Source organism: Hemicordylus capensis, chromosome 1, assembly GCF_027244095.1.
Source record: "Hemicordylus capensis ecotype Gifberg chromosome 1, rHemCap1.1.pri, whole genome shotgun sequence".
NCBI lineage: Eukaryota > Metazoa > Chordata > Lepidosauria > Squamata > Cordylidae > Hemicordylus > Hemicordylus capensis.
This window is the reverse complement of record NC_069657.1, coordinates 73117580-73130187: the sequence shown is the minus strand read 5'-3', so window position 1 is coordinate 73130187 and position 12608 is coordinate 73117580. Positions and strand designations below refer to the sequence as shown.

General features: G+C 43.3%; 1 protein-coding gene across 1 annotated transcript in view; it reads left to right on the top strand.

The window, feature by feature from the left end:
* SPTBN5 (spectrin beta, non-erythrocytic 5) overlaps positions 1–12608 on the top strand; it is a 198457-nt gene that overhangs the window by 121962 nt on the left and 63887 nt on the right. Inside the window, exons 42-44 of the mRNA XM_053313122.1 lie at positions 5192–5310; positions 9923–10037; positions 10625–10738. Coding sequence (XP_053169097.1) covers positions 5192–5310; positions 9923–10037; positions 10625–10738 — 348 coding nt within the window. The remainder of the gene's footprint in view (positions 1–5191; positions 5311–9922; positions 10038–10624; positions 10739–12608) is intronic.

Sequence of the window (12608 nt, the reverse complement as noted above, 5' to 3'; positions counted from 1 at the left end):
TTACCGTGCCGCGGAGCTGCCAAGCGGCTGCGGTGGACGCAGAGAGACAGAGGCGGCAGCGGCTCCAGGACAGCCGCCGAGAGTGAAGAGGCGGCACATCAGAAAGATGGAAAACCAGGGCGAATTTGCCCTTAACCCGCCCACCCTCCCAGCTGCCCGAGTCCTCCTCTCCCAGCCCCATGGGCGAAATTGCTGCTGCGGTCGCCAACGACGACGAACACCCGCTCGCCCTCCCAACTGCCGAGTCCTCCATACCCCAGCCCGAGTCAGTCGGGCGATGAAAGTCCTTAGTTTGATAGGGAGAGAGGAGCTCGCAAACAGAGCTCCTCTCTGTGCAAAGGCTCTGCCCGAACTGGCGCTTTGGGCGCAAAGGACGCCTATTGCGTCCTTTGCGTCCAAAGCGCCAGTTCAGGAAGAGGCTTTGCAGAGAGAGGAGCTCTGCTTGCGAGCTCCTCTCTCCCTATCAAATTAAGGACTTTCATCGCCCGACTGACTCGGGCCGGGGATGAGGACTCGGCAGTTGGGAGGGCGGGCGGGCGGGCGGCGGCGGTGGCCGCAGCGTGCATTTACATGGGCCGATTTGGCCCTTAATCATGGGGGGGGGTCGCCATTCTGGAGAGCCCAGAGCCATTCTGTGTCGCACACAAGCACCCCCCCCCAAACAACGTCCCCCAGGGGGGAAAAAACCACAGAGGGAAGGGAAAATTAGAACAGGGTGGAGGAAAACAAAGACAGAGAGAAAAAGAGAGAGAGACAGAGAGAGAGACAACAAGAAAAACAGACAGCAAAAGACAAAACAAGGAATGCGGGAGGGAGACAGAACCATAGAGAAAAGAAAAGAGATAAAGAAGGAAAAAGAGAGAAGAGAGAGATAGGAAAGAAAAGAACAAAATAAACAAAGAGGAAGGAAAAAGAAGAGAGGTAAAAGTGAAGAAAAAAGGTGGGGGGGAAAGATAGAAAAAGAGAAAAAGGAAAACACACACACACACAAACCCCCAACAAACATGCCCATAATAGAAAGAAGAGAGAAAAAGATAACGTAGAGAATAAAACATATTTTTTTAAAAAAGGAAAAGGAAAGCAAGAAAAGGAAGGAAAGAAAAGAAAGGAAGAGAGACAGGGACACACACACACAAAAAGGGCAAAAGATATGAAGAAAGCTTAAAGGGGGAAAAGACAGCTAGCGCCCGTTATTAAAACGGGCTTAAAAATACTAGTATGTTATATGATGTTATAAAATACCGCAGACCTGGGAAGATTAGCTTACAAAACACTGTAAGCATTTATGAATACATAGTAACACTTTGGGCAAAGGCAGCATGATATCACAGCTGCTTGTTTCATCTTTCTCTGCAGTGACCTCTCTGGTTCTTCCTCTGCAGTGGTGAGTCATTACCACTGATTTTTCAGCTCAGTGTGGCATGCTAACTTGGGTGCTGAAATTTTTGAGCGCTTGTGACCAGATTCTATTTTGTGAGAGTGGTATATTAAATGACTAATTCCATTTTGTTTGTGCTGCAGTTTTATCGACATTACACTCTACAGCATGCCCTAAGCAAGGTGCACTCATTTTGGCGTAAACAAATAGATTAAGAAAGGGGATCTATGTTCCTGCCGGCTGCACTTGGAAACATATGGACAGTTTGAAGCTGGGCATGTCTGTTGGACATGTCTGTTCCATTACGTACAGCTTTTCTCAAGTTTTCCTTTGCCCTTCTTGTTTTCCTTTGCCCTTCCTTATACAGAAAGCAAAGGATGCTGTAATGCTGACATTGTTTAGTTGTAGTTTTTATTTGTGGAGGGAGATATTTTGATTTTTCAAATGGCAAATTGTTGTATTGGTTGTTGGGTTTTATGCCAGTAAGCTGCTTTAAAAATCTAGCCCTTATTTGGAGTTTATAAAGTAGTTTCCGAGTAACAGTGTTTCTTCCAACATCCTGACTAACACTGCACTTGCGACTTGAACAAAGTTGTGGTGTGCAAGCAAATCATGTGCCTGTGCAAAATGACTGGGATGCTTGAAGTTTCACCCTTGTGAAAAGCTTCCCTGTAAAACATGAGACGTGCCACAAGTTAGGTATCTTCTTACATAATTGCAAACATGTTTGAGTTAGTGCAACACGCATCTGGAATGCAAGCTCCAAACATAGTGCAGCTAGCCAGAGCAACCACTTTGCCCTAACAAATGTCCTTGAGCATATGAGCAGGCTCAGTGTTTGTTAGGATGTTTTATTATTTTTTATTTAATTTTTACATTTCTATCAGTAGCGTAGGGAGGCTGACGGCGGCCCATAAGAGGCTGCTGCTGCGGCTGCCTTGCCCTGACCCCCACATCTGACATCAGACACAGGGGTCCGGCTAGCCATGCCCCCACGTCTGACATCACATGTGGGCCCCGTTTGGAAGGGAGATTGGCCCATGCTGCATTGGGCAGTGTGGGCCAGAGCGACTCTTCCTGCCTTAAAGGCCCCATTTGGGAGGGAGATCGATCAGCCCTGCTACGCTGGCAGTGAGACCAAGAGGGGCTCTCCCTGCCTTTAAGGCAGGGAGAGTCACTCCGGCTGTGCTGCCAATGCAGAGCGGGCCAATTTCAGTTCCATACGGGGCCACAAGGCCCCATTTGGGATCAAAATAACTCACCCTGCATCTGATGTCAAATGCGGGGGGCGTGTCTGGGGCCAAGCTTGCGGCCCCTGATTGGTGGGTTCTTTGAATCCATTTGCCCCGTGGTGGCTCCGCCCCTGATTTCTAGTCTGCTCTTTCTCCAAGGAGCCCATGGTGTACATGTTTGTGAGGCTGTTCTCATGACCAACCTAATCCAGCCTGGGGGAGCCCAGCCTAACTTCCAGCCCATCTAACCCTCCTAAATAACCCAGCTGTTAGCCGATGTTAAGGGTGAGGAGAGTGAGAGACGGGTGCATAGAGCACCTGTCTGACGGGGAAATGCCCCAATGCAGCATAAGAACATAAGAACAGCCCTGCTGGATCAGGCCCACGGCCCATCTAGTCCAGCATCCTGTTTCACACAGTGGCCCACCAGATGCCGCTGGAAGCCACAGGCAGGAGTTGAGGGCGTGCCCTCTCTCCTGCCATTACTCCCCTGCAACTGGTACTCAGAGGCACCCTGCCCTTGAGGCTGGAGGTGGCCCACAGCCCTCTGACTAGTAGCCATTGATAGACCTCTCCTCCATGAAGTCATCCAAACCCCTCTTAAAGCCATCCAGGTTGTTGGCTGTCACCACATCCTGTGGCAGAGAGTTCCACAAGTGGATCACGCGTTGTGTGAAAAAGTACTTCTGTTTGTTGGTCCTAGACCTCCTGGCAATCAATTTCATGGAGTGACCCCTGGTTCTAGTGTTGTGTGAGAGGGAAAAGAATCTCTCTCTCTCCACTTTCTCCACACCATGCATGATTTTATAGACCTCTATCATGTCTCCCCGCAGTCGTCTTTTTTTCTAAACTGAAAAGCCCCAAGTGTTGTAGTCTTGCCTCATAAGAAAGGTGCTCTAGACCCCTGGTCATCTTGGTTGCCCTCTTCTGTACCTTCTCCAGTTCAACAATGTCCTTTTTAAGATGTGGTGACCAGAATTGTACGCAGTACTCCAAGTGTGGTCGCACCATAGTTTTGTATAAGGGCATTATAATGTTAGCCGTTTTATTTTCAGTCCCCTTTCTAATGATCCCTAGCATGGAATTTGCCGTTTTCACAGCTGCCGCACATTGAGTCGACACTTTCAATGAGCTGCCAACCACAACCCCAAGATCCCTCTCCTGGTCCGTCATATGTGCTGTGCAGTGCATTGTAGGATGCCTGGAAACCAGAAAAACAAGTTCCACCCCCGGATTCCTCCATCCTACTCCATGCTTCATGGAGCGTGCTTCCACCACTTTGTTTATCTAGGGGGAAGGTTTGGTTTACCCTGCCTTCCCTGCCCCTGACTGCCCGTGCACCCTGACAATCGTGAGAATTGATCATGAAAATTGTCTTAATTGTTCAGGTTTAGATTAATGTCTTCTGAATATAATAATAATGTTGTTGTTTAATAACTCCCACTTTTGATTTAAGAAGATCCCAACAGCTGTTCTAAGACAGCTTAGAAATGACTAAAACAACTAAAGTAACACAATAAAATAATATAAAATAAACAGCAGTACAATTTGCATGACATATAAAAGCAGCAGGAAAGTACAATAGCTTTTATTTACTCTGATGCTTTTACTCAGCATCAGAGTAAAAGCAGTATACCAGCATATAAAATATATGTGAATTATACTTTGAAAATGTGAATTATATTTTGTATAAAGTGCTTTTAGTTAATTTTCTTTTCAGCTGTAAAATTAAAAATGGATATATCATAAAATGCATAGGAAATAAATAATTTCTTAACAGATCCCCTAGTTTCCCATGGCAGTAGCTCTGCTAATACAATGATTAAAGTTTCCCAGCTTCTTGTGTAGAGTACTGGAGACTACAAAGTAAAATGTTTGAGTTCTGAAATGGAACTATACTTTTGGCTGCTGATTATGCTCTAGGAAAATATGTGCATCACAGTGTAGTCTGTGTTTCTATGAGTTATAAGCAATATGCTCATTTCCCGTGTATGTTGTCATCTACTGAAATAGACAGAAGATGGTGGTTTCCGAGACAAAGTGTTATGGACTGCTAGGACCTTGTCTATTTTTCACTATTTTGACATTAAAATTTCTTGTGATTTCAGTCCGCAATAACCCGTAAAGACGGTGTGGTACGTGGATGGTTGCCGTATTTTCAAAGGTGTACCATTTGCTCATATTTGCATATTCACTAGCATATCCTGATAAACCACAGCAGTCATCTTGGTCTGATAACCCTTATTAGCATTCTTTATATGCCAATAGTAAGAGATGATGGGCTGAGATAACTTTCATTTTTCTTCACTTCTTACCAGCATCTGCTAATGATACAGGTCCCCTAGGACTGATTTGTAGTGCTCCAAATGACATGTTAATGGAGCTTAAGATGACTTAATTCTGTTTTATGCTGCAGTGCAGTGTGAACTGATTTAGTTCCTTTTGCTGGGTAGCTCCCATTTGCTCTCCATTATCTTTGTCAGGGGCTCATTCAGCAATGTTAATAGGGAGAGAGAGCTTGTATTTTTACCTAATATCTGTTTATGTGAGAAACCTGTTCCTGTTTGGCTTGATCTTGTAGGAAGTGACTGTGGATGATGCACACATCATAGCCATAAATGCCCTTGCTGCAAGACTGGAGAGACAGAACAAGGAAGAGATGAAAACAATATACCAGCGCCGAAAACAGCTAAATGAGAGGTAGTTGTGCAAATCAATATTGAGGTTCAAATGAATGAAACAAAGTCCAATGAATACTAATTGACTTCATGGTTGGAGAGAGATGGGTAACCTGTACTGATCCACACAAAGGACAGAGCTAATTTTTGCATATATATTATTTCCATAATTGCTCTCTCCTGTAAACATTCTTTCATAGAATCATAGGCATTTATTGTGAACCACCTCATCTTCAAGGACTTGAACCACACACACACACCCTGGGGAGGGGGAAGTCCAAAAGGAGGGAATTTCAAAATGTATTCAAAGGACTGGGAGGCAGAGAGGGCCCTTATAGTGTGCCTCTCTTGAAGATGATACATCAGGAGAGGAGGAAGGTAGGTTTGATTTTATGGTTTTCTTTTCTCAGCAGTAAGTATAATAGGTTCTGCTATTTCTGTTATAGCTGTCTTGTTTTGCTAGATCTCAGTTTGACAGGCAGAAGTCGGGTGCCTGCCTTCCTTGAGTTGTGGTTTGTTTTGTTTTTGTGATACTGTTGTGGTGAGAAATGGACAGTGGCAGCCGTGTGTGTGCACGTAATATTTCTTGGTGATTGCTGTGATGAGCTCCATGTCTGACCTTGAGACTAACTTGTGCTTCATTCACTGCTCTGGTCTGCTCTGCAATCTGCATTGCAAGGTGTACTCAGTCAAAATGTGGCTGAAGTTGCTCTAGCTGAGCTTATGGCTATGCTTGCTGCTAAGTAAGGGTGCTGCTGTGGCAGCTGTTGCAATGCTAGGAATGTATGTAAGGAGTCATAATTGTGTGCAAGAAAACAATTTGTGCCAATGATGTTACAGCAGCAAGGCACATTCTTTTTTGGCCATTTTTGGACTGTGTTTGAAATGTGTGTTCTGTGTTGGGAGGGACAGATTCCCTTTTGCTGTGTGTTTTGTTTTGAGCACAAAACAAAATGCAAAATCTGTTTTGTGCACATCCCTACTGGATATAGGAGTATTGTATTAAGTAGAAGTAGTAACTCTATACTACAAGGAGGCAAACTGTACCCAAAAGAAAAGACAAAAATATCAATCTACAGAGCATCTCCATGTACAAACACCTTTAGCTGCTTTTTTTTTTTTGCCACGTCTTTCCAAGATGTCCTTGGTTAGGACATACCTATTGAGGCTCTCCACACGAGTAGTGTGGAGAGCCTGAAGGGCTTTCCCCACACATGATCAAACACCTAGCTCTAGGTGGCCAGATCGGCCGCCCACTGTCATGGCCCAGACCTCTGAGTCAGAAGTGTCAGAGGAGGAGTGGGATGATTTGGTTGGGAGAGCAGGCTCAGAAGCACAGCAGGAGGATTTGGCTGTGAGAACAAACTCTGAAGCTGAGGTGGAACGGCAGCAGACACGGGAATCTGAACAGCTGGCAGAGATGAGGGCTAAGGAGACTGATCAGGAGGAAGCTGGAATTTCACCTGTGTTAAGAAGACGTCTCAAGAGAAAGGCTCAGTGGGAGACACGCAGGCACAAGATCTCACAGGAAAGGCAATAGAAATGCTGAGTCAGGAAAGCCTGATTGGCTGCCGGTTATCTCGAGCCCTCTATCAAGCAAATGCTGTTCCTGAGATGGTACTGTCAGCAGCGTTGCCTACAGCAGACAGTGTTCCTCGTGCTTATAATTGTTCAACCTTTCTTGTTTCAGCCTGTCCTTATTCTGTTCCTTTCTTGCTCCTTGATTTCAGTTATTGCTCAGATATCGTAGAGGGGGATGCCTAGTTTAGTTTCAAGGGGACTTTATTTGTTTCTACTACTTTATCTTTGAGAGTCATCCTTCGCTTTCGTCCGTGCAGCTAAGCTGCTACTTTCTTATCTACAGAATTTCTATTTTGACTCACAGAAGTGGATCTGGAGGGACCATAAATCCTGTTGGGTCAGCCGTGCCAACATATTTACAACACCCACAAGACTACTGCCTCCGTCACGGAGCCAGTAGGGGCTGCTGGAATCCGGGGCTGCCTGACCCCCGGAAGTCCCAGGATGCCCCGTGTGAGTGCACGGGGCATCCTGGGGAGACCCCCCAAACCAAGAGGCATGTTTTAGCCTCCCAGCAGGGATCTCCTCATAAGTCGCCGTGGCGCGGAGCCATGCCATGGTGACTCACAATCTCCAGAATGAGGTTAGCGGAGCACTCGCTCCACTAACCTCATTTAAAATGAGGGCTACTTTGGCAGACTAGCCATCAGAGAACCACCCAGGCTCGCCCTGTAAAGCACTGGGGTTTGCTTTATTTCATTTCCAACACTATTTTACAGTACCCTCCTGTGCTGCTAGCCCAACCCCAAATGTTTTATCTTATTCTTTTCTTTTTGCATTTCTGACACTCTTGTCAGGGGTGCTGTTAGTCACAAACCTGGGGGCCTGGGTCCATGTGCCCACTCTGCTAGAGGGCCCCGTGATTTTCCTTAAGGAAAAAGATCCTTTTTATATTTCCAGAATGGCTTGGCCTAGATTTCTGAAATTTGGCACAGATGTAGGACAGGTTATCAAAACTCTGTGTATTGATTTTGAAGCAGATCAGTCAAGTCCTATTCCAAAAAAAGCTTGTTTCATGGCAGAATATCACAAAAATAATTTCTGGAACTGAAGCACACACACCCCGACCATCTTTCCACCCCTTTGTAGTGAAATCTGCTCATTGCCTTCATAAAAAAGAACAAACATCACCCTCTCTTCACCCCTCTTATATTTCTGGAATGGCTTGGCCTAGAGTTCTGAAATTGGGCTCTTATGTAGGACAGGTTAGCAGAACACTGTGTTTTGTTTTTGAAGTAGATTAGTCAATCCACTGATTTTTTAAAATTCATTCATTCATTCATTCATTCATTCATTCGATTTCTATACCGCCCTTCCAAAAATGGCTCAGGGCGGTTTACACAGAGAAATAACAAATAAATAAGATGGATCCCTGTCCCCAAAGGGCTCACAATCTTTTAAAAAACAACAACATAAGATAGACACCAGTAACAGTCACTGGAGGTACTGTGCTGGGGGTGACTTTTTAAAAAATGACTTTTTTATTTTTAGAAAAAACTTCAAAAAAAGTCAAAGTCTTATAAGTGGCTGTTTCATGGCAGGAAATAACAAAATCTTCTGGAACTGGACCATCATTCTGCCCTCATGTGAAGGAATCTGCACTTTGCCTTCATTTAAAAAGATCAACATCCCCCCTCCCCACCCTCCATTGCACAACCCTTTACATTTCCAGAATAGCTGGACTTAGAGTTCTGAAATTAGGCACACATGTAGTCTAAGACTGTGTTTTTATTTCAAGGAAATTGGTCAATCCTGTTGTTTTTAATGATTTTTCCCTACTGCAGTAAAGGTGCCAGAAAGAGTTATCTCTATCCATAAAGTACTTCACATCTAGTAAAAGTGGGACTAACTGTTACATCTGAATAAACAACAACAAAAATTTAACAAATGCACTATGCTCAAGTTGGTTTGTGATCCAAAAGGTCTGCAGGAGAACTGTGAAGCAAGGGGCATGTGTTGTGGCTTTGTTTTCCTTATGAATGCACTCTATGTCCAAGTTAGTGTGTTTGGACTGTTGAACAAAGGACATGTGTTGTGACCCAGTTAGTTTGTGAATGGTCAGGAAGCTGTGTGAATCCATTGAGGCTTGCATAGGTGTTTTTTGGTTGTTGTTTTTTGGTTTGTTTGTTTTGGCAGGTGTACACTGAACCTTGATCTATGAATGATCAAGATGGTGTATGGATACTTTGGGGTTATGTAGTCACCCTCCCACCCCTACAAATGCACTCTGGTCCAGACCTGTAGGTTTGTTGTGGAATGTGTATGGATAGATAGATAGATAGATAGATAGATAGATAGATAGATAGGATGCATATTTTGCATCCCCCACCCCCAGCAATAAGCTCATTAGGTCCAGGGTCCAAAATTACATAGCTGCACCTCTGCTTCTTGTCCTATGTAGCGTTTCCCCACCTGACCTGAACCCAGATATTATGAAGGAAAGCTACCTCTGTGCTATTTTCTCCATATCATTAACTCAGTTACTCCTCTTTACCTTGCAACCAATCAGCATGCTGAAATTAGTGATATCTGTGCTAAATCAGACCCATCTAGCTCAGGGCCGTCAAACTTGGCAGAAGGAAGTGTAGCTTGCAACAAAAAGCAATTAAATGATGTGTTTAGGAACACAGATCAGTAGGTTCCATACTTTCCTAGCCATGTTGGTTATCTTGGGGTACATCTGAGCTTTCTGTGTTTGCAGCTGACTGGCTGCCAGTCATGTGCTGGGATCCATTAATGCAACACTATGGTTAGTACAGTATTATAATTTTGTAGCTTGGAACAAAGTTTGCAGGATCCTCAGATAATCCATACTATGGGGAAAAGTAGTTCTGGGGCTAGAATGGCAATATGCACTCCACAAATCATTCCATATGTGATGCCTTGGGTTTTTTTTAGATGTCCTTTAGTTCTGCTTGCTTACACTCATACAACATAAGGCTGGGCATATTTGAATGAGGGGACTGATAAACCCAAATCTAAGTTTTGAAATCAGCCTGGGGTTGACTAAACAATGTGATCTGCTCCAATAATATGTTTTGTTTCTACAACAGATGGAACAGTTTCCATGGTGATCTGAAAGCATATAGGAGGAAGTTAGAAGGAGCTCTGGAGATTCATGCCTTGATCAGAGAAATTGATGACACCATAGAGAGAATCAGTGAGAAGGTGATTCACGTTGTTATAACTCCCCATTCTCATTATCCCCTTGATTAGTTCCTCAAAATGAATGAAATGCTGTCAGTCAAAATAAATATGCAGGGATTATCTTTTTTTAAAAAATAGTAATACATGAAAAAGAGAGAAGGTAGGGAGAACCTTCCTTAATGTCATTAAATAGGTGCAGCCATTCTTTCTGTATTTGCAATTTTCCACAAAACATATTTCCAGTGTTGTGGTGTTTATAAAAAGTAGAGGTTAATCTAAAAGATATCTGATCAGTTGTCCATTCTAGTCAAAAGAAAACCACACAAGTGACTTTGAAATATTTGTTAACATCCCCCTTAGTAGGCAACCTTCTAGGCAGTAAAGGGGAAAGGAGGAGGAAGATGCAGCAAGAGACTGGTTTGTAGGACAGTCTGAGTTTTGATGTATGTGTTCCCAACTTTTGCAAAATGTTTCTGCAGTAGTGTATAAAGTGATTTCAAATCATTTTTAAAGTGACCAGACCAAAGGGATTTAAGGGGAAATACGGCGGAAGTGCTGTTTTAAAAGAACTGAGCTGTATTTCTTTTTTATCCTCGTATTTTCCCAAGAGTTCATTGATGCAAGCACTGGATTATGGGAAAGATGTGGAAAGTGTAGAAAACCTAATCCGGAAACATGAAGATGTTGAGAGAGAAACTGGCATAATTCAATCCAAGATGGAGGTAAAATACTGGAAGTAGTTGTTACCTAAGATGGGAATGGTAATCACTATAGCTACCTAATGGCGCAGCAGGGAAATGACTTGATTAGCAAGCCAGAGGTTGCCGGTTCGAATCCCCGCTAGTAAGTTTCCCAGACTATGAATGAATCCCTGCTAGTATGCTTCCCAGACTATGGGAAACACCTATATCGGGCAGCAGTGATATAGGAAGATGCTGAAAGGCATCATCTCATACTGCACGGGAGATGGCAGTGGTAAACCCCTCTTAGATTCTACCAAAAACAGCCGCAGGGCTCTGTGGTTGCCAGGAGTCAACACCAACTCAACGGCACACTTTGTCTTTACAATCCACTGGAAATTTGTCCTGCATAGGGACCATTTTAAGCCAATGAACTAATTCCATTAATATCATACCAGTTCTCCAGTGGATCATTCCAACTGGAAGTTTGAAATATATAAATTATTAACTGCAGTGTAGACACAAAATAGTAGGGATAGGGATATAGAAGATAAAAACAAAACTACAGACGAAAGTTCCCTTTTGATGCACCACGAACATCAAAAACTGAAATGGTTCTAGGCCAGTGATTCTCAAACTTGGGTCTTCAGGTGTTATTGGACTTCAACTCCCATAATCCCCAACCAAAGGCCACTGAGGCTGGGGATTATGGGAGCTGAAGTCCAATAACACCTGAGGACCCAAGTTTGAGAATCCCTGTTCTAGGCTAAACATTTTCTTTCACTAACTGGACATTGTGTGTGTGTGTGTGTGTGTGTGTGTGTGTGTGTGTGTGTGTGTGTGTGTGTGTGAATGTCCAAGCCAGCAATGATACTTGTCCCTAGCAATACTAGCAATGATATTGTCCCTCCCAAGTCATCATAAATTCATAATTTTACTTACACTGTGTAACAACAAGGAACTTATTATTGGCTAGCAATGCAGCCAATAGTTTTTGCTCACTGAAAAAATTATATATAGCCATCACACTCATATGCTTAAATTTTTAACTTAACTTGTTGTACACCGACCAGAGCCTTCTGATGGGGTGGTTTATAAGTGTGATAGATAGATAGATAGATAGATAGATATGAGATATGGGTTTTCAGTGAGCAAAAAGCCTGTGTGTCTAAATTCGAATTATCACTCAATTAAAGAAATTTGTCAGTTAAGCATACACATTTTCATATCAATTAAATTTGCACAATAGTTGAGAAGTGGCGGGGGTCGGGGGAGCATTCTTCATTTCATGCACATTTCACAGCAGACTCCACCTTAGGGGAGGCATTTCTTCCCCTGTAAGAAGAATGCTTCTCTTAAGATGGTGTCTGTCCCTCCCCCCAGTTTTTATGACTATTAGAATTAAAACTAATTAACCTTTTAAAAAATCTGTTCCTTAATTTAGTTGTGGCGCCCTTTTAGTCTATCAAAAGCTTATACACAGATCCATCTTTTTCATTGACTAAACCTACAACCTTTTAGTTAAGTCTAAAGATATGTGATGTCATATAAGCTTATTGATGTTTTTCTTTCCTTGTGTATTTGGAATATATGGGCACACTGTACACTATGGCTAATTATTTGCCCACATGTGTGTATTTTGGACTGGTGTTCCTGCTCTTTAAGCTCACACATAGCTGTTCCAAGTAACAGCTTGGTCAGACAAAATTGTTTCAGTCATCTCGTCTACATGTATGGAAAATGTGAGTTCACAACATCCCAACTCACTACATGGGAGAAATGTGTTTATGACACTTAAAGGTGACATTTTTAAATACTGAAAAATTGTTCCCCTGCCTTCAGAAATTCAGCCTTCCATTGCACATATTGTTAAGGCAAGGGATGATGCGGGCAGTTGTTTTCTAAGGGTGAA